This window comes from Ischnura elegans, chromosome 3 (assembly GCF_921293095.1).
Source record: "Ischnura elegans chromosome 3, ioIscEleg1.1, whole genome shotgun sequence".
Taxonomy (NCBI): Eukaryota; Metazoa; Arthropoda; class Insecta; order Odonata; family Coenagrionidae; genus Ischnura; species Ischnura elegans.
Genome location: NC_060248.1, coordinates 129,920,161 through 129,948,074, shown reverse-complemented (window position 1 = coordinate 129,948,074; position 27,914 = coordinate 129,920,161). Strand labels below are relative to the sequence as shown.

The 27,914-nt window shown below is 39.1% G+C and overlaps 1 protein-coding gene across 1 annotated transcript in view; it reads left to right on the top strand.

Annotated features, from left to right (window-relative positions):
- Positions 1-3,832: 3,832 nt before the first annotated feature.
- LOC124155284 overlaps positions 3,833-27,914 on the top strand; it is a 32,754-nt gene continuing 8,672 nt past the window's right edge. Inside the window, exons 1-17 of the mRNA XM_046529001.1 lie at positions 3,833-4,748; positions 4,820-5,013; positions 5,135-5,299; positions 7,398-7,636; positions 7,993-8,095; positions 9,363-9,639; positions 10,254-10,446; positions 11,706-11,745; positions 11,843-12,064; positions 12,337-12,651; positions 15,172-15,309; positions 16,544-16,783; positions 17,961-18,125; positions 18,625-18,776; positions 20,556-20,790; positions 22,790-22,952; positions 23,202-23,428. Of these exons, the coding sequence (XP_046384957.1) occupies positions 4,133-4,748; positions 4,820-5,013; positions 5,135-5,299; positions 7,398-7,636; positions 7,993-8,095; positions 9,363-9,639; positions 10,254-10,446; positions 11,706-11,745; positions 11,843-12,064; positions 12,337-12,651; positions 15,172-15,309; positions 16,544-16,783; positions 17,961-18,125; positions 18,625-18,776; positions 20,556-20,790; positions 22,790-22,952; positions 23,202-23,428 (3,684 nt within the window). The 5' untranslated portion in view covers positions 3,833-4,132. The remainder of the gene's footprint in view (positions 4,749-4,819; positions 5,014-5,134; positions 5,300-7,397; positions 7,637-7,992; positions 8,096-9,362; positions 9,640-10,253; positions 10,447-11,705; positions 11,746-11,842; positions 12,065-12,336; positions 12,652-15,171; positions 15,310-16,543; positions 16,784-17,960; positions 18,126-18,624; positions 18,777-20,555; positions 20,791-22,789; positions 22,953-23,201; positions 23,429-27,914) is intronic.

Below are 27,914 nucleotides of genomic sequence, written 5' to 3'. Positions count from 1 at the left end.
TCATAATCCTAGTTGTAAATTCTCTTTAGAAGAACCCTTCAAAATACATGTTAGATTTCAAATTTAAAGTTTTACTCAGTGGCGGAACAAAGGGGGCAAATTGTATACTCCACCCCCCCCCCCCCCCCTTGAATATCCATTTTATACTAGATAGAATGGTAATTTTGCTTATGGACCCCCACTAATGCTGGGAGGTTGCCCCCCCTTGTCCCTATACTGGATACGCTACTGGTTGTAGTTGCTAACATTTTCCAGTTTAGCATAATGCAAGGAGGAATTACAGTGGCTATATTCATTTAATGGCTAACATTAGCTAAAGGAATTAATATGGAATGTATATCAAAAAAGTGTGACATTAAAAATACATAGTGTCTATATTTTTTTCACAAAATAATAGAATCTGTCACAGACGTCAAATGGATCAAGGCTGTCACCTTGAGGGGGGCAGGTGTTGGTTCCTTCTTGGATGCCTGGGGCCAATTTAGTCCTCTAATTGTAAGCAAGGTTGTTGCAGGATCTCCCTTAGAAAATTGAGTGGCATGAAATCCATAAGTTTGTGTAAGAGACTGGTGAAATACAAATTTACACCACATAACTCCATTTAGGATTACAATTTTTCTATTTTATCAGGAATTATGTTCTGCAGCGTAGGTTTAGCATTCCTTGGAGCATTAACGATTTACTGTTCTCTGTACCAGGGTAACTGTTTGCAGGAAAACTTTTTTCCAAGCTATTCGTGGGAACCAGGGGCGCAGCTAGGAATTAAGGCTAGGGGGGGTTTTAGGTGCAACTAATACTTACAGGTGGGGGGGGGGGTGGTTGCGGGGCCATCCTCCAGAAGAAATTTGAAGAATGATGGTTCAAAATGGCTAGTTTTACGGCTTTCTGAGGGATATTTGATTAATCCTAACACTATTCTATAAGTAATCCTGATCCAAATAAGTAAAATGGATTAAACTTAAAAATTTCTCTGGGGGGAGGGGGGGTTTATCACCCAACCCACCCCCCCTCGCTGTACCACTGGTGGGAAGTGCCTCCTGTCATGGAAGTGCCCCCTTATAATATGAGGTTGACATATTTAGAAGAAAAGAGTTGTACAATTTTGGCTTCCTCAATGACAATGTAAGCTTGTAATCATTGCTCTTGGAAGAAGTTCAAATTTAACAATTTCCATAAAATATGCTTTGTTGGCTAAGAGCTGTTTTACAGTGTAACATAATTGGGCATAAAAAATAATTACAGGTTTGCAAAACATGCACAATAGCAATTGTGTGTTATATATTTCGGGGTGGGGGACAAGTTCAATAAAAGGTTAAGTTAGTCATTTCCAATTAAGTCACATCATGGTAGTAAATATGTAAAATAAATGGAGTATGATAGCACTAATAGATTGACAGGAAGTATCACATGTTTCTAAGTGGCCGTCTGTAGACAGCTTCAATGCTCAAATATTCCTCATTATGAGGGGGAACCAGGCCAGCTCAGCGCAGACTGCCTTTCAGCCAGGATCTCTTGTATATTACTGCTCCAGGGTGACAGATTCCACCTCTTCAGCAGTGTTGGCTGTGCTCAGTGGATAAAATGTGAATGACTTGTTGAAGGTTAAATCGAAAATTGCAACTGAAGAGAAGTTGAAACATAAGCTGCTAGCGACCACATTCAGTGCAGGCTAATGTGAAAGGCTAATACTAAACAGTTAACACTAATGCTTATAGCTCATTAAACACAATGCGCTACCAATGTAATATAAAAATATTCTGCTAAAATGCTGCTAGCATGTGGCTAAGTATGTAGCAGTCCAAGCAAGATACAATTTATTTTCTATCTGTACTAAAATAATATGTGAAAGAGAAGAAATATGTGGGTATGAATTAACGATCAGCTGACAGGAGAATTGAGTAGAGAGCTGCGTCAAACCCATGATGATGACTGAAATAATATCATAACTACTTTTCTATTGGTAGGATTCCTGTTTGCTTTGTATTTTTATCAATCCTTCTGGATATGATTTTTATATGACTGCTTTTTTGCGAGCAGTTATAAGCTATCATTTATAGCCACGTATTTTATAAAATATTTATCAGGTCATTAAAGGGAAACCTGACCTCATGGGCCCTTTCCGATATACACGCCTCTGTCCTGGTAATGCAAATGGGAAAAGAGAAAAGGGTAAGGAGTTTCCATCTTTGAAAGGCAGGAAGGGGAGGAGGACACTGTGATGGCTAGTCTCATTCTCTTAATTTCCACCTTTGGCATCCAGTGACGCCGACTCCATGGGGCCTGAGCCCCCTCAAAAATTCGTTATGGGTGTGAGGAAAAAATGTGTCAGGATTCGATTTTCCCCAGAGAGTCCAGATATCATTATTGAGTCATCAGGGTTCTAATGTTAATTATATGACTCTTCTTAAATGCTTAAAAAAATTAAAACTCACTACTTATAAAATTTTCTAGGGCAGTATCCCCAGTTTGGGCCCCCCCAATATTTTTTGTAAGTCGGCATCCCTGTTGGCATTGTACATGGGGTGATGAAGAATGGAGGATGGGGGATTTCTGTGCATAGATTGGTAGTGGAGGGGGAAAAGTTGGATATGTGGAGTGATTTTTTGCAATAAAATAGAGGCAAGTAGGTAAGGAACAGTTGTTTGCATAGAATTGCACATTCTTCACAGACCATGTGTAGCCAGATTTTCAAACAGCTGGGAAGGCTGAATAGCCCTCAAAGCCAGCCTTAATTAAGACTGGAGACATTGAGAACTGTGGGTGCAATCAGGGGGAGTGAGAGATCAGAGCTCTTGCCCACCACAGGAGCAGACCACTACATAGTGTTCAAGCCTCCAAGAATTGAAGAAAGTTGAATGGGTGCTAGACAGGGGCTTTTGAATCTAGCTCAGGCAAGTAGCGACAGAGAAAACATCTCTAAGAAATCACGGAGCTGCCATGTACCAGTCTCAATTAGGGGGAAATTCCATTGTACCCAATTATACCAATTACCTACATGGTGGGAATCCCAGATAGCCCTCTGTGATGTAATATGCCTAGATATTCACATCAAAGGAGTATGTGAAGTTCAGATGTGTTTGGTGGGTTGGGAAAGGTCTTTTGCACCACTATCTATTGTTCCTATTACACTTATTGATATTGGCATTCATTTTTCAGATTAACTTGAAATATAAAATCTTGAGTGCTTGTATCCAACAATTTCAAATCTTGATTCCTAAAGCCTCCTACTTGGCCAGGAGTCTCCCTCTCCTTACCCCTTCTAATCCAGCTATACTCTAATGGATGAGCAGAATGCGACACCCACTTACAGGGTATTAATTCTGGAAAGCTAGAGACACAGCGTCTTAGCTGGCCTCATCAGTGGCAGTGTCTTTGCATCTCAATATTTAAGTCCCGTCTGGGTATCCAGAACATGGTTGGTTTTTAATGTGCTTCGTCTATAAACTATACATAAAAATGCTCGTAATTGAAGGAACCCATTAGCATTAGAGAAATTGTTTTTATGATCTCAGAATCGTGATCTGCAAGCCAAGCAACGAGACATCCTAGAAAAACTTAAGTTTAAACCGTGGGTGGGCCAGGAGGTAACGAACTGTTGTGCCAGCTCTCCATAAAATTGTCGTTATTCAGTAAGGATCGATGCTCCGAAAATTTTGCTTTACCTCTTCGCTTTGAAGACCTGAAGAAACTGGATATCAAAACTCTTCGGCTGTGCCGCAATCATAGAAATGAAGACGGGATGGGGATTTCACGAATCTAAACTCGGATAACTGTGCAAATTTCTGGTAATTCTTTGTTATTTTGTTTAAGTGTGATTCAACCGGTCCATCACAGATGGCGTTAACGCCAGAGCAACATGGGCAACATGTCACCCGCCTTGCAAATGTGAAATTTGAAGTTTTTCCGTACATACTAGGTAGTGATTAATTGATAATTGTAATGAAGTGTATGAAGATACTAAATTCCTTTGGTTTCATAATTTCAATTAGTTTGTAAACATTTGCTGTAAACGTTATAAGAAGTGTAAACGTGTGTTTCTACTCACGCTATCTCCTCACTCGTGAAATAGCTTTTCCTGAGTGTTGTGTGTAATAATCTCCGATATTTGTTTGATCCGTGGAAATAAGAAGAAATGGAGTGGCCAGAAGTTGCTGCTGCAAAATTGGAGAAGAGGCACGAATTAGTTCTTTCGGGAGACAAGTATTCAGAAAAAATTCAGGAATCTGGTCTAGATAAGTCCATATTTACATTAACCAATTTAAATTATCTAAGTATCACTGATACTTGTTTAAGCGAAGTAGGTGATGAAATTGGCAGCCTCATTAATTTATCTACCTTAGTGTTGCATTCCAATAAGTTGGTCAAACTTCCATCAGCAATTTGCCTTCTTGTTAAATTAAAGATGTTAGATGTGTCTCGAAATCAGTTGAGTGAATTACCTGAAGATTTATCAGAACTAACGCAGTTAACTTCTGTTAACTTCGCTTCAAATTGTTTGGCCGCTCTTCCAAATTTTGAGCATACTGTGAAGCTTAGTCATTTGGACGTTTCATGGAATCGCCTCGAAGATTTTCCTGATATTTGCCATGCCAGCTTAGTAAGTCTGGCGGATGTAAAATTGAATGGCAATCAAATCAAAGAAATTCCTGCATCTGTAGCAATTTTAAGTTCTCTAAAACTTCTTAATTTGGGTGACAACGCTATCAAGGTTGTCCCAGCAGAATTGGCTGATGCCCCTAAACTGAAGGGTGAGTACTATTCACTTGTGGTATTGCAAATTGCTTATTTTTATTTCAATTTGGTTCTATTTTTTCAATAGAGCTGTTACTGAAGGGCAACAAATTGTCCGACAAAAGATTGAGTAAACTTGTTGATCAGTGCCACTATAAACAAGTATTAGATTACATCAGACAGCACTGCCCGCGGTCTTCAGAGAATTCATCAGCATCCGGAGGTAAAGGGAAGAAAGGGAAAAAGAATAAAAAGGAGGCATCTGGTTCTCAATCAGATCGAGTACGTGTAGAGTGAGATTAAATGCCATTAAATTGAAGCTCTCGAGTCCTAGCCTAAGTAATAGTTGAAATCCGGATTTCACTAATATTCACTCTCTTAATTTTGAATGAATTGTAAATAGGTGGACAAACTGTGTAACAAACTGAAAGTACTTCACCTGGTGGACTCCACACCTACTGTGAAGTTGATGGATGCTGCGAAGTTAGTGCGTGGACACATCGTTTGTTGCATTATAAAAAATGTATCATTCAATGAAGACACACTCAAGAAGTTCATACAAATTCAGGTAAATCCATTGCTTCATTAAAATTTAAAAACCCTAATTTTGCTTTTAAATAAAGATGGGGGCACATTCCGTATTAAAGAGATCCACTCAACTGTGGGCTAAATTTTCTGAGTATACTTCTCATGAAATCAGCCAGGAATGGAAATCAATTTGTTGTGATTGTTTTGTCTCAGGGTGTGGAAAACTATTGGCACTCATTCACTTTAACCCTATGATTCCTGAGAGTTACTTAACAGAGAAGAAAGTTAAGACATTGTTATCAACTATGGAGTAGAAAAGTCAACCATTATACATTATAGGGGCTGACTCTGGTCCAAATTAATTCTGTTACTATGAATATGTAAAATAACTGGGCTCAATATATATGAAACCAACAATAAGTCTTATGCCTTTTTTTCTTTGGTATGCAATAAAAAATTGATTTTTTTCTTTCCTGTCATGATAAAATGGCAAGTAAAGCACATGAAGTATCTCTGGCTTTGATCTTAAGTCATTCTTTTCCATTATAACGAATGGGATTCAGAAAGGCCACTCACTGTATGGCATATTCTACTCCTTACTTATATGTTGAAATAGCATAAATGCTTAATATTTTGAAAACTGAACGTTGAATTCTGGAAGGATGTAGGATTTTCATGTTGAGGGAGTCCAAACTCTTGAGAGGGTTTGAAAATATATTTGAGAATACATTTCTCTTAATTTACTGTTGGTTATCCATTGAAGAGTCTTCTAAAATTAAGTTTTTTCCCACCGCCCACTGTCTTCTGTAATACTAAAGCAGACGTACAAGTAAATTTGAAACATTCCTCATTAACAATCAAAGAAAAGTAATTGCGATTTACGAAAGGAATTCTAATGGGAAATATTAACCTTGTGTATCCTTGAATTTTACCTTGCTCTATCTCACGATGTAACATGAAAATAATTCAAACTTTATGCTTCACGACCCCTTATTATATATATATACATGAAAATAATTGCAGTTCATTTATATGCTGGTATCAAGAGAGCTAGCATTTGTTGCTCTACCAAGAGTGTAAATTCCACTTTATCTCTGAATTGTCTGTTTTTTCTTCAGCACCTCTTATTTTATCATTCTACTAGGTTCATTCATCATTTTTTGCACATCATACAAATGCAGTGCAGGACCCACCACGACTTACAATGATCAAAATGAACTACATCATTCTTCTAATGAGAAAAATCTGTCAATTGCCTTTCCTCAATAGAATCCAAAAGGCATCTTTCGACACTTAAACATTATTACTACTGTCCTGTAAATTATCTAGACGATGGTTGGCACTTACCTAGCATTAACTTTCAGAACAAAATATAATAAAGAACTAATTAAAAAAGTCGTTATTGGTGAAATAAGGAATCCCACTATATTTTTTAGCAAATTTTATTTTGTCTGTCAGTTTCCAGATGCGTGAATGGATGTTTATGTTCCATGATTACTTTTGCTTCCGTTTAAGTCCAGTGTTACATTAAAAGTACCACGAGCGCAGGGTTGGACTGGTCATCCAGGGGCCCTGTGGGATATATGGCCAGAGGTCCCTGTTGGACAAAAAAGAGTACGAAGCTGCAAAGTGTGTGGTGTTTGAGTTAAATGTAAAAACTGTACAGTTAAATTTGAAAAATAAACTGAAAAGAGAATTAGATGGGTCCCCATCCCCTGATGTATCTCGATAAATTAAAATGTGAGAACATTGACGAGTGTGAGGTGAAAGATAGAATGTAACTACTGCAAGGGTCTCACGTGTTGTTCATGTACAGTTCATGTACCTGCAGGGTCCAAGGAAAATGGAAGGTGCTGAAAGAGGTAGTCCTTGAGCACCTGGTACCTCACAATTTTTAGAGTTGTTTTATGCATGCAGGTTAAATTTCATGAAAAAAAGAGCATGGAAACGGGCCACCCGTCACACATGGGATGACTAAGCTTGAATGTCACGCTTTGCCACTTACGTTTAAAGCATTCTTCCTCGTATTAGGTAGCCATAGTGGGGCCAGCAACAGCACAACTGCGTGACTCTGATTGAATATCAGTGACTACCCAAGAATTACCTCCCCTTGACTGATTACTGTCTTTTTTTTCCAGACAAAACTTCATGACGGTGTGTGTGAGAAGCGAAACTTGTCTACAATTGCCACCCATGACTTGGCAAAGATTGCTCCTGGCCCATTGATGTACACTGCCATCCCGCCAGAAAAAATTCGCATTCATCCTCTGATGAAAAGCAAGGAAGTTACTGCTGCAGAGCTTTTTTCACAGCTTCAGAGTGAAGCGGATGCATTTAGAAAGGAGAAAAAGCGAAGTGCATACTCAGGAATACACAGGCAAGTGATCCTGCTTTGCTGTATTTTTGTGCACAATTTTTCATTTTTAGGGTAGTATGCATGTAACATGCAGCTTTTTGTTTTGGCTAAGAGGGATGTGTATGAATTTAAAGTATTCCAACTGGGCAAAGATTAATTCTGTGGCATCAATCAATGGGTTCATTTCAAACTTTTTTTCGAATCATTAAAAGCCTAAAATGTAGCTATGTAAGATAAATTGCTCTCACTTCACAAAATTTCTACCTACCACTGTCAAATCCCGTGTGTAACAAATTCACTTGTATTTAAATTGTTGCTCCTATTATTTTTCTCTTTTTCATGAAGAGCTCTGGTATTATTTTATGTCTCTTTTTCAGGTACCTATATCTCCTTGAAGGAAAACCCGTGTTCCCTTGCCTCTTTGACTCATCAAGGAAGGTCATATCTTTTCCTCCCATCACTAACAGTGATATTACCAAGGTAAGTGGTGACTTAATTGCTTGAATAAGTATTATGTACCTATCATCATTCTGGTAAAATTGTATTTAGATCAATAGGCTAATAATATCTTGCTGAAATTTTTATTCTCACTGGAAAAAATATTCTTGTGGAAGTAATTCTGCATTGAATTCTAAGGGGGTTGTTGCAATGACCCAGCTTCTTACGTTTTATTAGGAAAATAATCAAGTTGTTAGGGATGCAAAACACCTATCGGGCACTGATATTGACATGGGTGTTGTTATTAATAATCACAGAAGCTTCTTTATTTGACAGAATGTGCATTGTAGATTGTTTCTAATAATGACTGGCACTAGTGGTTTCCCTGCTCCTGGTATTTTCTTAAAAACTTGCATACAGTGCAAAACAGATAGCTATGTTTTAAGTCTTTTCTTCTGTTATGTTTTATATCGAGACTGTTTTATCTATTTTTTTTAGAAAGTGTTAAGAACATGGGAAGTCAGTTGTGGAATTTAAAGTATTTAAGCTTCTAAATGAGTAATCCTAGGAATGGAGATCATCTCAGACTTCTTGTGCTCATTTGCCCCATACTCAGTAAATCAGCATGATACCTTTCTTCACTTGTTTTGTGCTCCTTTTAATTTTTGAGTATCAATGCCAGTACCTGTTTTATGTCAAATCTCTCATTCTTTTGACTTTTTGTTTCAAATTTGAGACGGTAGATTTTCCTCTCACGGCATCAGCTGTTATTGATTGTATAGATCAGACTTTACGATAGGGAATATATTCAAGTGGTATAATTTATGGAAATTTTGATCCAGTGCATGTATTCCTCTCCTTCAAAAGCATGCTAAAGTCTGCTTGCTGTATTGAAAGATTTATTTGACATGATAGACTGTGATAGATCATTCTGAAACTGTGTCACAATCACTTGAAGTTATGAATGGGGGAAGGAGGGGATTCCCTCTACCAATAAGACTCACTAGTTTCTTTTGTACCAGCCATGTTTCTTTTAATGTTTCAGTATATGTATTTCTTCTAGCCAATTATGAAAAATGTTTGTTTTTTTGTGTGAATAAGACTCTGCTATTGGAATCACATGGAACTAGTGGAGGATGACAAATAGGGGTTGGTGTTTACATATTTGATAAATTTGTTATCATGTACGTATTCAGGAATTTTTATTGTTTTAGATCTCACATGTGATGCACACTGTAAATAATCATGAGATCATTTCCTCTGCTTGCCACGTATTATCCATCTAATGGGCCTTTAATTTTTTCAATAGCTCTCTTTGTCGACAACTAACATTTTGGTGGAAGTGACCAGTGCTGCGTCTCAGTCTGCTTGCATTACTGCTATGGAGGCGTTACTCGAAGAGGCGCTGCTCTTGGGGATTGGGGATGAAGGTGGCGCTGGTGACGGTGAACATGAGACTCCTCAGTATCACTCCCTGACTGTGGAACAAGTCAAAATTGTTGATCCTGAGGGGCAGCTGAAGTCAGTCTTCCCTTCTCGTGCTGACTTGAATTATGATGGGAAGTCAATTTGCATTTTACGGGAGTAACTCATTGAAATCCACATTGGCCATCCTGATTTTGTAAAAATGATGTTTTCAGTATTTTTTGCATTGACTTTTGTTACCCCAAAGTGACACGTGAAGGAATTGTGTCACAGGATTTTTCTGTTCCGTGTGTATGTTAATAATTTGACAGCTGGTTGTATGTAAACAGTGATTGATTTGAGTAATTAAAGTTGTAAGTTTTTCATTTCTTTAATTTTATTGAGATGGCTCCCAATTTTCTTTACATATTTTGTTTTTTTTTTAAGTTTTTTTTTAAATTTTGGCTCGTTTTAATGGGTAAGAGAAGGCTTAAGACATAGCTATTGGCATATTAATGATACTCATTCAGCATCTGGGACCTATAGTGCCTTTTTTTGGGCCACCTAAGACATGTGAAGGATTGTTCATCAGAAAAGAAAAAAAATCTGCAGTGGTGGGAGCAGAAGGGGAATTGAGTACAATAATTGGCCACTTCTTCAAAAACCTTTGGGGAGGTTTGAGCCCCATGGTTACCCTTAATAGGGTACAGCCTCAGTTTTTGGTATGAGTGGCAATGACATTACTAGGTTTTTGGGAATGAATAAATTGAGCAATCAAGTGTGCCTATGTTTGTAGTCCACATCAAAACTATCATTCAGTGGACCACTTTAATTGGACCAAGGTGTACCCTCAAATATCAGAGGCCATCAGCAGAATGTGTCGTGAGGGACACGGCCATTTGCGAGGTGGAGGGTCGTAAACGAACAGCCCTATTTATCATAAAAGAGGAGAGGCTGGAGAAGGAAGACAGTGACCAAACGGCTGGAAAGTAAGAGTGGAAATGGAATCAACACTATTAGCAGAACGCTTGCGGGTTCTAATCTTTCTGAACGAGGAGTCGGTGTAAAAGATATTTTTAAGAAGTTGCTGTTGCTTTTTAACTGCCTACATTTTGTTATGGAGTGAGAGTGCCGAACGTCACTCTGTAAGTTTTAACTGTTTGTTGTTGTTTGAACCACGGGCCCTTCTGCTTTACCTGGCGAATCGCATTAGCATTTTCTCGTCATAAGTCCAAGCTATGAGCAACTCCATAACCTATTTCATCCAAATCTCATGGTAATTTCTCAATCCTGTTTTAAGCTTCACTCCCCCTCAGGGAATTGGGTGATTCCTCATCGTCGCCTGCACTTAGGTTCTCAGAGGCATGACCGCTCTACCAGCGCCACTGCCTTACACTTTTGGATGTCCTGATCATCACTTCCAGAGACTTCAAAAAGGTAGAGTTCCTTTTTCTTTTATTGAAATGTAATCCCTGTGCCATTATTGATACCTTACGCCAAGGGCAAGATCCCACATGAAATTTAGTTCGGGTTCAAATCCCAGCCTACTCCGGAGCCCAGTCCACGACACACCCTCCCAGTGATATGATTTTGGTTTTTAGCACTAGCGTGAGGGATCCCTTTCCTTCAGATAAAGAAATACTAAAGAGTGTATATATGGAAAAAATGGTTATAAACACAAGAGTCAAGAAAATGAGGAAAACAAATTAATATCTTTAATTCACCACTTCTTAATCCATAATCCTCTTGTGTAGTAAGCTTTGCAAATTTCATTTTTAATTTCAAACCTCAACATCTCAATGGAAATAATAACGAATTTACACATCTTTTTCTGATAAAATATTCTTCGAGAAATAGCCTCAGTAAAAGGTACTAGAGCTCTCCACTGCTTAATATGTACCTAGGAAATTAATAGATTTTAAGATTTAAAAAAAATTAGTACTAAGCATTGTAAGACCATTTTTATCCTTCAGGACTTATACGAATTCCGTCGAATGAAATTAAGCATTAAAAATATATCCGTTCAAGTTCAATTCCTCCGAATCAAGAGATTCGATCAATGCATATACTTAACGCAAAAGTGTTAAGGTACCAATATTTATCATGCTTTTGAATCCGTCAACAGTGAGCGCTTATGCATAATTTTTCATAGTGAAATAGTTAGGCACACCATAAGAACGGTTTCTAATGAAGACTTTTTTATTGGGTCTCTGATTGATGATGAGCTTTGATTTATGATCATTTTTAGACGGCACAAGAAAGTCTTGGCCAATTTAAATTACGCGCGTGTTGGTGACTGGTCTAGCGAAACGCGTCAGTGTTTTGTTTCTCCACCGCGAGAATGACGAAAGCGATCAAAACATTTACGAAGTTCTTTGTTTATAGTTTTTCTCAATCATGATTGACCGTCACGTTAATATTTTTGTTAAGAGAATGTTTTCAAGAGTTATATGTAATCGACGCCTTTGGAATCGTCTCTACAGCAATGTCGTAGGGGAGTCGCATTTAGTCGGCAAGAAAGAAGAAAAAGTTGTCAATTTTAAACATTTTTCGACGGGTTTAAGATTCCTTAACTGTCATCAGTATTCAATTTATGCTAGGAAAAAGGTAAAACGAGGTTTATATATATGTTCCGATGGTAATTTTTCTTCATTGAACAGGTGTAATATCACGTGGAATTTCTCGTAGTTTATGTACTTTCCTGGGAAATTTTATTCTAGTCTCATTGACTTGAAGCTTGTGGAAGTATTAGCAAAAAAAACAAAGTAATATAGTTGTTGAATTAATTGCCATTGCATGTGTAATATTACTGCGCATTTGCATTGTAACTAACCATCGCTGTCAGGAATTTGAATCCTCCAAGTACCTTTTACTTGCAGATTTTTCAGGAGTATCGTGCTGTTGTCAGCCTTCTCCATCGTTCCGGTTTACCAGAAGACCACCAAAGATTTCTGCTGAATGGAGGAGTTGTGTATGCTTCCGGTGATAAAAATCCCTCAAATAGAAGACCTAACTCAGCGTCTAGGAAAGATAATAGTAAAGGAAGCTCAGGAGGCAACAAAAAGCCTGGTCAAGAAGAGGATGATGAAAATAAAATAACGTCATTGCTGGCCAAAGCATTCCTTTGGATGTTGACTGCGTACATGCTTATTGCCATTATTTCACTGCTCTTTCCTAACACAAATCAGCCTGAGGTAAGCCTTCATTTGTAAATAGTTCTGCATCTATTAATATAATATTTGATTCAGAGGGATCTCCCTGAACTAAGAATTGGAACGCGTTTTGTTGTACCGATAATTTTTTATGCTCTTATGTAACAGCCCTTCTCTCGTTCCAAAATTAATTGAAGGGCAATGAGTGCTTATTCAGGTGCTATTTCTCACTCCTGTCTTATTTCCTTTTCTGCCCTTTCTTTCATGGATAAGGATGGCAAATTAAAGTACTAGTTCACCCCCATTTCAGTGATGTAAATCCCTCAAGTTGACTTTTAAAGCAAATTTCAGAATTCTATATGTACCTGAAGATAGGCTTCACTTGGTGAAGGACCTAATATGCTGAAGGGCCTCAACAAAAGACTTGACTCCTTCTGTACCAAAAATAAGCTTATGTAATACGTGAGCACTCCCTAAGGTTGGCGCACAGGTCTAGTTCAGCATGTTAATGCCATGCTGTGGGGTATACTTTTAATCACAAAGTTAAATTAGCTTGTGTACTTTAGATTGTACATTAGTGCGAAAATGGTTTATGCGCATAATTTGACTAATGAGTAGCATTGTCCTCTGTAACTTGATACGTACAAGTACTCTTGTGTTAGAATGTATAGGTATGTGGGCCAAAATATTTTAAATGTTTTTTAACTGAGTTTGTAACTAGATACTGGGGGAAAATGACCAATATCTGTGATGATGAGCATGTGGACCCCCAAAAATCAGGTCAGTTGAGATAGAATGACCTGCAGCTTACACAGTGTGTGCATGAGGTGTGAAAAAAAAACGGTATTAGTGTTGGGCACAATTTTGTCATACTCTTCTTCACTGGATGAATGGAAATATTATTATGCATGGTTATTAAAAGTTTTGGTTGTTTGACAAAGCCTGCCAGGACCCCTGTTTCTTTGAGAGTATATTATTCCTCCACAACCTTGTCAAGGGTAGGACCACCCTTGTTTTGCACAGACAATTCTCTTCTGGAAGTGTAGAGTTTCTTCTCAATTATCAAGGAACATTCACAAAGTATCTCACTCCAATTTTGTTTTGTGGCATAGGAGTGATGTAATTAGCTTCATAAGTTCCGCACCCCAACCCCTTTTTTCGATGAGGAGCCCCTCGCTCATGGGCGTCTCTGTTGGCAAGCTCTGGGGGAATGCTGGTGGGTGGCCTGGACTCAAATGACAGACCAAGTTTCAGCTGACTAAAGAGATGCTCTATAAGCTCAAAGGCATATGTCACAGTTGCCTTCTAATTCTTTTGAAGTATTAAAATAGGGTAGAGCCCATGGGCGTACCCAGTGAGAGGCAGGAGGGGGCAGCTGCCCCCCCTAGAAGCAAAAATCGCAAAAGTCTTTATGCAAAATCAGTACTGAATTGAAATGAAAGGATTCAACAAATTTTCTTCAAACCCACAAAAAATGATATATATTAGTATACGATATGTAACTAAAATAAAACTATTTTTTTGAGGAAATAATGTCCCATGGCTTGCCCCCCCTAGTTATGATCCTGGTAATGCCCTTGGTAGAGCCTTTAGTAATTCTGATTTTCAGAACAAATTGTGCCCAAGAAACAGAACCAAAGCCATTAGTTGGAATTGCATATATACGCACAGGTGACAGAACCAAACTGTCATGAATTGAAATGGCATATGGTTGTTGGCAAAGTATTGACAGCACCATGTAAATAGCCTGTTTTGAAATGCTGCTATGGCTACGTCTTCTCTGTGGGCCCTCGTGTATTTTTTGATGCCGAGAAAAAGTTCAAATTTTTCATCTAGAAAACGACACTTGCATCTCCGGTGCATCTATTCAAACCATCAATTTGTAGGAAGAATTCAAGGATATAAGATGTTCGGGGAGTATGAGTAGCCTAGTGGGTAGAGTGCTTGTCTTGCAACCAAGTGGTCTGGGATTTGAATGGGTGGGTGAAGCCTTTCGACATGCCATAGCAAAAGTCCTCAAAGGGTTTGGTGGCCCAGGGCTCCTCCATCCCGATCCACCAATCTCCACCTGTGTGCATGGAAAAAGGAACTTGCCCCCTACCCTGAATTTGAACATTTTCATGTCTATGGCTTAGTCTTTAGTGAGCTCTACCCTCGTCTATCCCAACCAAACTTTGGGTAGAATCACTGAGATCTGCTATGTTTGAATTTCCTTCATTTTGCATTATGCCTACTAACACAATGGTATCATAGGAGTAATTGATTTTGTTATAGAATTGGTGTTCATTTGTTTGGAAACTAGTTCCCCGTGTAGCTGATATTTGTATATTCTATTTCACCTTTGTTCACTAGTGACACTCATAATGTCATGTATTAATGCTGAAGTGTATAATTTCCTCTCTTTATCATCAAATCAATGCTTGTAGTTCATGTGAAAGACCTAACTTTGGCTCTCGTTAACCGCCCATTAAGTTATGTGAAGGTGGTGATAGTTGTTGGTTTTACGCTCCAACCATTAATCTATTTAAATTATGCTTTTCCTTATTTCTGTCCTTTCCACAGGTAATCCGCTATGTGTCATGGAAAGAGTTTGTTCATCATATGCTTGCCAAAGGAGAGGTGGAGCAAGTAATAGTGCGACCAGATGCAGATATTGTCACCATTGTGCTTCACGATGGAGCTGTAATCAAAGGAAGGAAGGTGATACCAAAGAAAATAGACTTTTTAAGCTCAAGAAGCAGTGGTCGGGAGGAGTGCCTCTATTTTCTATGTCCTTTTGCTTCTCATGCTTCTTTTTGAGTTAATATTGCTGTATATTTTTTACCTATAGTTGTGCAAAGTGCATAGGTGTTATTGTCAATCAAGTTTTCATAGTTCTCCAGAAGGAACTTATGAGAAACATAACAAAGTGTTAACCCCCATTTCAATTAAACTTGTCAGGCTCATATATTACAGTAGGACAATAAATTCTTTGAAATTCTATGTGCTCTCACGGCCCACAAGTAAAGACATAAGCGATCAAGATGTGAAAAAACTGCAACCTGCACTATGCGGTGACATCACATTCACTGTCTTTAGCTTCAATACGCAATCATTTTTAAATGTAGGAGCCCCACAGAACTTCCTCTAATAGGGGTATGGCCTTTGCCTATTCACATTGCTCTTCATTGAGTCTTCAACAGTACATCACGATACATTTCCAGAGATAATTATGCTATAAAGAGGTATTTGGTCGAGGCTTGGGAAAAGAATCCATCCGGATAGGCCACTGGTTGTGGAGCTTACAATCTATCCAAAATTTCAGGCAGTAGGTGAGAAATGAAATCCCCTTGGATGATGTGATGAAATCAAGGAGGTCAATAGGAAAAAAATTTAGAGTTTCTGAAGGATGATAGAATTTAGCTTTTAGGCACTGACCAATGAACAAATGAAGAAACTTTCTCTCTGCACCATCCTACAAACTCTGGTGGCCTAGAGGGGCTCTCCTTGTGGTGCAGTGTTGGTTGTAGATACGGTGAACATGACGTCACCGCATTGTGCAGGTTGCATCTTTTCAAATTTTGTTTGCTAATATCTCGACTCGTGGATAACAAAGGCAAGTAAAATTTCTCAAATGCATTAACTGTAATCTTCTAGTTTGCCAAGTTTGATTTGAATCAAAGTGTAAAATTCTTCAATGTTCCTTTTTTACTTTCAAGCTCTTAATTCCTCCATATGTACTGTGCAGTGGTGACGAGTAGTGGTCACCTTTACTATGAATCTATGGCACCACTTAACATCTTTTAATCTCTTACATTTTTGTCTTATGTTGAAAACTTCATCTTGATGCATTTTTTTGCTATTTTATTTTTAATGTTTCTGTTCTTGATGAAATATTTCTCTGAGTCAATGCACCACCAATTCCACCTCTCTTCAATGATGTATTTATTCGTAGATGGAGCACAAGCATTTCCACATGAACATTGCCGACACAAACAAGTTTGAGGAGAAGCTGAGGCTTGCAGAGCGTCGTCTTGGCATCCCTGCTGAGGAAGGATGTGGCGTCCCTGTTGTTTATGAAAGGAGCTCGGATACGGCTGGGAAGCTTCTGGCATCTCTCATTGTAGTTGGGTTGATACTGTCCCTCATCTCACGGTCAAGAACCATGCGGCCACCTATCAGCATGGACACTTTTGTAAATACATAACTTCTTTATTTATGTTGTTGCTTTACATTGTTTGTTAAGTCAAATGTTTTCAATGACTAAAGTGGGCAGATATCAGTTAAGCCCCTGTGGTATATTTTATTAACCTTCCTCATGGATTTTTCAGGAAAAATAAGTTGCGTATTTATGTCTGATCCCCCCTACATGTTTTTTTTATATATGTACAGTGGAACCTCGTTAAAGCGAGTATGGGCTATAGCGAGACCCCCGATATTACGAGATATAGCCGATGCACTGTCAATTAATCCTATAATAAGCATGTTAAAAATTTCGTTTTTACAAGGCCCTTTTGGTGTTGGCTTTCGCCAAAGCGAGTGTTTCACCGCCGGAAAAACTTACACCAAGACTCCTTATACTCTGTAATTGCTAGCGATCTGTTAGAAATGAAGTTAATGGAGTGCTCAGGCTCAAATTTATGTAGTAACCTGTCGTTCGATAAATAAGTAGTTAATTTTGGTGAAAATATTGTGGCATTAGCATTCCCGAATGCTTGATCTTCTTTTGTTCCTCGGGCGGCAGAAAGCAGTCGTCAGCATACCCGCACGTCCATGAGTTGCATGAATAGAAAGCATTTGATGGAACACACCATGGCCATAAAAACACCAAACATGTCTAAGCGAGAAAATAAAAATAAAGGAGTAATATGAGGTATATTGGCTATTATTTGCTTCACCTCCGGTAAAGCGACAATTCGCTATAGCGAGTGTTTATTGGTGCACCGTGGGGTGTTGTTTTATCGAGGTTGCACTGTATATTAATGTAGTCCTGTCCTCCTGTTGAGTTTTTTTTCCATTCTGTGTATCCCATGAACTCATGGGTTGATTAGAGCCATTGCATTGGGGGGACAGTTCATTACTTTCCCTGGCTCCTTGGTGATATGCAATGCCTCTTACCAAAAATACCCCTGAGGCCTGCTATGCATAGGTAAGTAGCTAGTGGATCATTAGCAATTGTTTTAAAAATTGTTCATTAAGCTGGTGAAATAAAAACTTTCATTGTGGAGCCACCTTAAAAATTACCATCATTTTAATGTTTTCCGGAATTCACAAGGGTATAGCCTCCCGCCTTAGTTCTAAATGTGGAAAATAGGTAATGGAGGTGCATTCAAGAGAAATTGTGATTAACTTTTGATCTTGCACGCTTGCAGACTCAGATGGGAAGAGCTAAGTTCACGCTGGTGGATCCGCTGAGTGGTCCAGGCAAGGGGGTGCACTTCTCCGACGTAGCTGGGCTGAAAGAGGCCAAACAAGAAGTGGCAGAGTTTGTGGACTACCTCAAGAGACCAGAGCACTACAGAAGTTTAGGAGCTAAGGTACGTGGTGAGCCCGTTTATGTGAGGTACACCTATTATTGTTCATGATGAGTTTGATTCATTAAATATTTTCTTGAAAGAAGTTGAAGTTTGACAAGTCATTCAGATAGTGTTGTACATTTCTTCATCATGGCTATGAATAACAGCGCATTTTTCAGCAACCTAATTCTATGCACCCAAAACTTCTGAAAAATTTACAACTGCAACAAATTTACTGCTACAACACATCACAATGTTATCGTTCCTCCAGTACGTATTGTTAGTTGGTTTCCCCTCCCCCCTTTAAAACAACGCTCTGTAGTTGTAATTGATGTGGGTAATTAAAAACTGTGGAAAATACGAAGTATGCAGTTTCATTTAAAATTTGCAACACCCAAAAAGGCTCTTGTAAGACCCTCAGTGCCGATTTTGTTAATTAGGAGCATTTAAAAAAAATTAATTTAGGATTCATGAGTGTTAAAAAAGGTGTGATGGCCTTAATTATATATTCTAATTACAGGTCCCCAAAGGAGCTCTTCTTCTTGGACCACCTGGCTGTGGCAAGACTTTGCTAGCCAAAGCTGTTGCGACAGAGTCTAATGTGCCATTTTTATCAATGAATGGATCTGAGTTTGTGGAAATGATCGGAGGTCTTGGAGCTGCTCGTGTTAGGTTTGTTTCTACACATTTCACTCCTTTGCCGTTCTTTATGGAACAAATATTTAGCTGCTCTCATGCATAAAGACTCAGGCTATAGCTTCTGTAGTCATGAAGGGAATTCTATCAATTCTTACCCTTTAGATTGCAATTGTTACTGTTGTTAACAAGCTTCATTGAAAGTGCTGGTATTTTCTTGCAGCAATTCTTTTCCAATGGCTAATATGTATTATGAATTACTGCACATTAAACAATATTTTCTTCAATTTTTAGTACTTCCTGCATGACCTAGCAAAGTGTTTCACTGACTCCTTGTACTACTTAGGTGACTATCTTTTGCTCTTCAATTGTACTGAGATAAAATTCAAAGTATGAAAATTGTCCTCACCTGCATGTCAATTTATCTTACACAATAGGGTGGTTTATTATTATTATTTTATTGCCTAAATCGAAAAATTATTACTCCTGGAGTACATACTTCACGCTTTTGGATTTTTAAGTGACGATAACTATTTTTCGCGATTAAATGAAAAGTGAAAATTTTCAAGCGAGGGAAAACGCGACGGCTAAGTATGATGGCGGGAAAACTCAGTGTGACGTCGTTCTGGTTCCCGCTGCCGCAAGTGAGGTGTCCTTGGGGTGAGGCTTTGTGCGCTGATACGACACAGGGTGCTAGCATGTAGCAGAGTACCATGCTAGTGGTAGCGCTTGGCTTAAATAAGGATTATTAATACCTTATCAAACGAGGAAAACTTTCCAACTTTATCCAGTTTTAATAGGTGATTATTAAGAGACGTTTCCCCGAGCTCTGTGCCTCATGCATGCATTGGTAACCTCAGACAATGTAAAACTCCTTCTACTCGTATAGAAACTAGGTCCCTGTGATGTCACGTGGGGCGCCAATCTGGCCTTTTTCAAATAGTGTTAAAATTGACCATTGCCATTCGTCTAAACTGGTATTTCTAAAACCAAATAATTTGTATATTATGAATACACAAATGGTGGGTAAGGAATCGCAATCAATGGCTTTTGTTTTCTTTGATGAAGGAAATTACCCTATTACCTGTGCCTAGTGGATGACAATAATAACCTATTCTTTTGAATATTCATCCTTTTATCTCATGACTGATATGCTTGAATCATACTTGGTGTCACCTCTGAGACTGTCATTTAGATTAGAGACAACTTACTTAGGTACAGCGTGCCTATCACCACTTGTTTTTATGCTCATTATTCAATGAAATAAACATCTGAGAATAGTTCGGTGTAAATATCTTGCTTTTTTTGTTCTTGTTGAAGTTCGTTGTTTGACTTCACTGGTATTTAGATTAGCCTGTTGCAATGTTTCAACCATATAGTGTAGGGGTTGTGCTTAAAAATCATTACCATTTATGGTTGAAGGGTGCTAAAAACTGACAATGGGTATTGATAGAGAGAGAGTGTTTACTCAGGGTTACGTGGCACTTGCAATTCTTAGTTGTCAGCATCGCTTAAAAATATTTCTGTGTTTCACATCATGTTTCACATGGGAGGTGTGTTAAGGCATTTCTTTCTATCCAGGCCACTACTTTAACTCTTTATAACTGAACCATTGCCTCCGCAACGTGCCAAGTTGGAAGAGACAAATTTACATGTCTGATTGGCATTTAGAAAAATTCTACTGCTATCAATGATGCGAAGGGGTACAATGTCACAAAAAAATTGAAATGAATTTATACACAAGCCCCTTGGTTTTTTGTTTAAATCCTGTTGGGATATGTTATGTAATGACAGCATTGTTCTCTCTCCATAAAGGGATCTTTTCAAGGAAGCCAAGAAAAGGGCTCCGTGTATCATATATATAGATGAAATAGATGCCATTGGTCGAAAGCGCAGCACGGCACGCAGTGGTGCTGGGGGTCCTGTGGATGGTGCATCCGGAGAAGGGGAGCAGACTCTGAACCAGCTGCTCGTGGAAATGGATGGCATGGCATCCAAGGAGGGGGTGCTCATGCTAGCATCCACAAATAGAGCGGATGTTTTAGACAAGGTGAGTGCCGTGGGGGTGCGTCAGAACTATAGGGGGAAAAAAATAGACTGCTCTCTATGTCTCGGGTGTATCTGATGGAAGACGTCTGAACTTACTTAATCTTCTTTTGTTCTGACCGCGAATATTACAAAAGAGGATCCTCAAGTCAGCCTGTAAATGTGCTTTCTTTCGCTCACCGTACATTTTAATGGGTTCACAAAAGTCGCCACTCGCGTAGCTGACGGACAAAGTGATCCGAGTTTCATGGGGAAATTAGGTATAATTGGGGGCATTAGACAAAATTTATGCATGTGATGATCTATCAAATTCATAACTTTTCAATGCCATTCCTCACAAGTACAAGCGTAATACTACAAAATATTGGAAAAAATTGATTGCATTGTACTCGTCACCATGCCGTGGACATTTTTGAAAAATGATTAGAATGCGACCGAAGTGCCAACAGAAATAAGCCTTCTATATAAGATGGAATTGGGAAGTCCCCTTGGGTCTGTCGTATGCACTCCCCTTGGTTCTAACTATGTACGTGATTCATTGGTTGGTCTCTCCAAAAATCTTGTTTAAGGGCATTATCTTTGTTTTGTCCTGCTGTATGGTGTTGTGAGCTCAAGGGACGGTATATATGAATACCGTTTACAGGAAAGAGACAAAGAGAGAGCATTACCTATTTTCACAACTTAACCTCGTTTCCCAATTTGTAGTAAAAGCTATTTCTATTTTGCTTTTACCCGCAGTCCAGTGGGATTCCGTTACCTTCAGTCATGATGTGCCATTTCATATTTATTCTACTTTCGGTTCTAATCTTAGAGGTGTGGACGCCTAACGGAAACCCTCCCCTTCCAGCTTGGGCCGATGTAGAATAAAAGGGAAGTGCACCGAAGGACAAGGTCAGTTCATCATCATCGGAGATTCATTGTTAGTTGTTCCTTGGGGAGTTTGTCATCAGAGTTCATAGGTAGTCATTGCTGGTTAGTTTCGCCATCCTGAGAATAAACCCACGGTAAGCCGTAACCCATATGAAGCCCCACTTTAAGGCAGTCGACTCTCTCTCTGCTTCGAGAATATTTGCACTCCCCGCCTTATTCCACTACTTGGGTGTATAAACTGTCTGTGTGCAGTAAAACTTGTTTTAAAACTTTACTGAGATATTCTTAATCTTTGGTCAGCTGACAACCTGGCAAGATCCCTTAAATGTGCAGCGTCATGGAGTGATCCGTCAATTCATGTCTTGTGCGCACGACAGTGGCATTGTTGTTGCAGATGATATCTGATTGGCCACTAGGAGATTTTTGTGGTTGGCATAGCGTGCATAAAATCTGATGAGAAAAAAAACTAAAATGATAACCTTCCACACAATTTTATTCACTGAAGTACCGACCCGGTTTCGACACGTAGTGTCATTATCAAAGCCTCAAAACCGGGTCGGTACTTTAGTAAATAAAATTTTGTGTAAGGTTACCATTTTAGTTTTTTTCTCATGGATATAAAACATTTCCACCAGATATCGCCGTACACTGTGAATTATAATCTCTGATGATCCTTGATCTGGGTAACAACTGCTCTCTTAGTTTCCCCCAAGTAAACATAGCCAAATTGGCGGGCTATCTGGTAGACTCTTGGTGTTAGCTTCTTTTAAGCAAGTAATGGGAACCTCAAATAAGCTTTAAATAAATTTTGTTAGTCTTTCCCAAAATGTTATTTCATGGCAAAGTATCTTTATCTCAGTCCTTTTATTGGCATGGCTGGGATAGTTGTTATGTTTGGCGGCAGCAGATTCTTTTTTAATCTCTAATGTTCCTTAATCCTGGTAGGACAATTTGCCTACTGTAAATGTGTTCAAATTGGTGGCATATCCAGTATACCCCTGGAGAGAGATTTTTTAAAGCTAGAAATGGTAACCTAATATGTATATGTCCCATGCGTGTTTGGTATTCTGAAATAACATTAATCATTAAATATATGTATGTGCTAATTATCCCCTTCCCTTTTCCCTTCGAAGGCACTCTTGCGTCCGGGGCGATTTGATCGACACATATTAATTGACCTACCTAACCAAGAAGAGCGCCGAGAAATATTTGAGTTGCATCTCAAAGGTATCGCACTGGAGCACACGCCTGAAACATACGTTCGTCGAATGGCAGCCCTGACTCCAGGTTTCAGTGGTGAGACACTTCTTCGTTTGTCTTTTTATTAATTTGCATTACTGGATCAGAATGTCTTAAGGTTTTGATACAAGTCTTGTCGATAAAAATTCATTTTTTATATACCGTTTTATGAGAATTTGCACCTGTCCTTCAGGATTTATTTTCTAACTCGTTCAGAGAACTGCACCCAAAGTATCATTGTTGTCATATGTTGACATGCTGCTCCTGTGGAATCTTGATTCATTTTTCCTTTCGGATTTATCTCAGGGGCGGACATAGCCAACGTATGCAATGAGGCTGCTCTGCATGCCGCACGTTATGGCAAGAAAAAGGTGGTTGGTGATGATCTGGAATATGCCATAGAACGGGTGGTTGGAGGCACTGAGAAGAGAAGCAGTGTTGTGTCTCCATCTGAAAGGAAAATTGTGGCATGTCACGAATCTGGCCATGCCATTGTTGGATGGATGCTGCCAACCACTGATGCCTTACTTAAGGTAAACATACTTATCCACCTGCTAAGTTCTGCTGCCACTTCTGCTAATATCTTCCACTAGAATGATCAGGGGTGGATTAGTGTCGTCGTTTTGGAGGGAGATCAATATAAATTGTGTCACACCTTGGCATGTCAATTTTAAAAATTTGGATTTTGTGAGGGTTACTGATTTTCCTTGTGTTTCCATCGATAATACTGAGATTATCTCAAATATAAATTGCTACTTGCTATAGCTTAAATGAATACGGGTATCCCTCGTTTAACATGAATTTGCTTAACATGGTTTTTACTAGAGATGTGCGAATAGTATCCGCGAATACTCGAATACCTCGAATACTAGAAAGTATTCGATATTCGAGATCTCGAATAGTTATGCCAAAGGTGCCGTCTCGAATACCTCGAATACTTTGAATTTCGCGTCATACACTGTCGCTCGCGCGTCGTTCGTAGCTGACTCGGAAAAATGGAGAGAACTCTATTCTTTTAGTCCATGCAGCGCCGTTTTAGGCAAGTTGACGAACTACATCAAATTTGCGGGTTAGAGCGGCGAAAAGATTTCGACGTGGGGAACCGAAATTGATCGGGTAAAAAAATCCCAAAATCCCAGGTGTCCCCCATCAGGAGAACCTCAGTGCCGTGGGATAGCAACATTGTCGTATTTCCCACGATCCACTATCCCCCTCCATTCAGCATTCGCCTCAGCCACTCTCACGATTTCCGCTTCTCCAAAATCAAAAAAAAGGTCCCAGCTCGTGCAGGGATCGTATTACGAAGACCTTAGCTTCGAACAAATATCAAGTTACTGGAAAATAATAGAATCGCGTTTCACCCTTCACTCTTTCTGCCCCACTGACCATTTTCCCGCATCCATCTTTTGATAAAAAAAAGACGAGGTTTTACCATGTGCACTTTGTGGCTAATAACTACAGGCACTTTTGAATCTTCCCCAGGAGATGAAACCACCATAGGGAGAAACTCAGTGCCGTGAGATAGTGACATTGGTGCATTTCCCACGATCCGCTATCCCCCTCCATTCAGCGTTCGCCCCACCCCCTCCGACGATTTCCTCTTCTCCGAAATCAAACAAAAGGTCCCGGCTCGCGCAGGGATAGTTTTACGAAGACCTTTGCTTCGAAAATAATATCAAGTTACGCGAGAAAAATAAAATTGGTCTCGCGCCCACCCCCTTTTCTCACCCACTGACCTTTTTCTACCTACCTGCTTCGAATTTCCCCCTTTCTGGAGGTCAACTGTTGCATGAGTCATCTACTAGCTCGAAAGGTGTCTAACAGTGACTTTCGGCAATTATTATTACACCTTCATTGGATTGAAATATTAGTAATGTGCGCGTAATTTAAAAAAGAAAAAGACCAAACACGACGTATTTCTGACTTTATTTAAGCATTTTACGCAAGAAAATAAATGCCGGAAAGACGAAGAAATACGACGGAGGCTTAGCATTTTGGCGTAATGCTCAAATAGGGCGCTTTTCTATTATTTTTTTATTGTCTAAATCGAAATATTAATACTCCTGGAGTACGTATTTCACGCTTTTAGATTTTTATAAGACGATATCTATTTTTCGCGATTAAATTAAAAGTGAAAATTTTCAAGCGCGCGAGTAAGTATGATTGCCGGGAAAAACTCCGCGTGATGTCGTTCTGCTTCCCGCTGCCGCGAGTGAGGTGACCTTGGGGTGATGCACTGAGCGCTAATACGACGCAGGATGCTAGCAGGTAGCCGAGTACCATGCTAGCAGGTAGCCCTTGGCTTAAATAAGGATTATTAATACCTTATCAAACGAAGAAAACTTTCCGAACTTAGTCAGTTTTAGTAAGTGATTATTAAGACATGTTTCCCTGAGCTCTGTGCCTCACGCATGCATTGGTAACCTCAGACGATGTAATACTGCTATCCTCTAGTGTATAAACAAGGTCCCTGTGATGTCACGAGGAGTGGCATCGCATGGGCGCCAATCTGGCCTTTTTCAAATGAGGAAAAAATTTACCATTGCCATTAATCTAAACCGGTATTTCTAGAACCAAATAATATGTATATTATGAATACTCCAATGGTGGTTAACGAATCACAATCAATGCCTTTCGTTTTTTTTAATGAAGGAAACTACCCTATTGTTTACATAAAATTAAAATATTCCATTAATCAGCTAAATTCCTGTTTGAATCCTTTAAAGGCAATCACAATTACTCGCCAAAATCTCGGGTTTCCTGCGGCATAGTCGACCTAGTCAAACATTTTCACATTCATCGTTTAGTATTCGAAATTCGAGGTATTCGAATATTCGAGCAATGATTTGATATTCGAATTCGAGAAATCTACTATTCGACCCATCCCTAGTTTTTACGGTAATAGAACTGGGTCTCAAGATTGCTATCTATTTGTTCAAACATTCTTCTTGCTTTTCCTGAATGCCATAAGTCATGTCACCTCTTTATAAGCATGGGAAAAGCAAAGAACACATTTACATTAATGTATGTTCAAGAAGTACGGTATAAATGCGTGTAAGAGATGCACCTTTTTTCCCAGAAATTGCGGCCAAAAATGGGGTTGCGACTCTTATACGAATTTCTTATATTCCCTCCCCCCTCCCTTTTCCCCGGTCGCAAGTCCAAAGGGAACTGAGTGGCCTTGGTTTTCAGCATGAGTAAGTCATCTGTAACCCTCGGTCAAAAGCAAGCGGCAGGCAGGGCAGTTACCCTCTTAGTGATGTATTATTACTATGCTCCTGTTTGCGTTTCTTACTCGTAAGTATCATGCCGTCGCGTTGGTATCTCAGAGGTGAGCAAGGAAAAGATTGCACGGGGTTTTTTTGCTCTGGAGGGCATGCTAAATTTACTGCTACAAGTGGGCATCCCACGGCATTTACACTGCATATTGTTATCACATATAAAACTTAGAGAAACACGTAGTTTTGAAGGACAATACCCGGTTAATAGTCAACATCTGTCTTGCCGAGTAATTTCCATCACGCTAAGGGCCTGATTTTTCAAAAATCATCTTCAGAAGCTGCTATGAGGATTGTTGCAATTAAAAATTATATTGGTGTTAAAACCTTCGGTTTAAAAAATTCAAATGAGTGTGTACATTGTTGGACCAAATGGCGGATAGAAGAAATCAGAAATGCTTGTAAGTGAAGAGCACTAAAGGAGAGGTAGAGGGGAAGGAGCGTCCTCCCTCCGTCTTTCAAGCAACGATGCTATGAGCAGAGGAGCAAGGGACGAACACGTCCGGTCTTGGATGTGATGTTGTTGCCTTCAAAGCATAGGAGCGAAGATGCAGCAATTTGATATACTCAGTTTGCGTTGCCTGAAGTTTTCAGTCCATCTCGTCTTGTTTGAATGCGCTCATGCTCCGTATTTCTTCCAACTTTGTGTAGTTTGGACCATGTTGAATATTAGTAGCCTTTTTGTAACTGTAAATCTTTCTGTCAATCAATTAGAGGTTAAAAAATTCAAATGCTGTCTGATATGCGTCGCGTTAAGGCTCATACTTTTTTGAATCTAATGCACGTCATGCACATGCCTCAAGCTGGTAGACCGTAACGGTCAGTCAGTAAGACGGCGTAAGAATGAAACACATTTCCATTGTTCCCATCTAACTTGATATTTTCCTTTGAAGATAATGATTGGTCTGTGTGGTCTCGGAAAGAAAAAACACCACAGAGATATGGGCTGATGGTGGCCGAGTGTGGTTTTGTGAAATCTATGCTGTCTTTATTATCTTACGGTGCTGAGATTCCCCTGATTGTCATTCAATCTCTTGGGAAGATTCACACTATGTGCCTGTCGTGTTTTGCCTTAAAATTTTCCGCAGCCAAAATTCTATTGCAATACTGCTACGAGAGCTTTTAATTAAAATTGTTCGTGAGTAGGACAAGCATCGTAGTGCAACGACATATGCGAGGAGAGGATCAGAACTCTTTCTACTCCCTCCTATGGGACACTGCTTTCACGAAAGAATTGATTTAAAATTTTTCATTCAGATTCAATTACTTCAAAAAATTTGGATCCGAAGTATGCGGTGAAGGGCATTATCCATTAATATTTGGATCTGAGGTATCCGATCTGACCGTCCCTAGTAAGCATAATAAGGTTAAGACTACAAGTGAATGATACCTATTTTTCTCCGAGTGCCATGCATATCGTGTAAATTTAGATGAAAAATGCAGAGTAAATATGTAATTAGTATTGAAAGTGGAAATTTTGATAACTGTCGAAAGTCCAGACATACATCTGCAAAACTGTGTGATAGGATAAAAAGAGTGCAGCAAAAATTTTTTTCTAAAGCACCGATGCTCAAAATAGGGGTGCATCTCTTACATGTGTTTGTACGGTAATAGGGAAGTGCACTAATTTTTTTTTATTGCTGAATTTGAAAGTTTAGCCTAAAAAAGAAACATTAGTATAGTCACTTTTATTTTCTGCATCTGGGGTATGCACTTTAAAACGTTTTGAAAGTCGGAAATT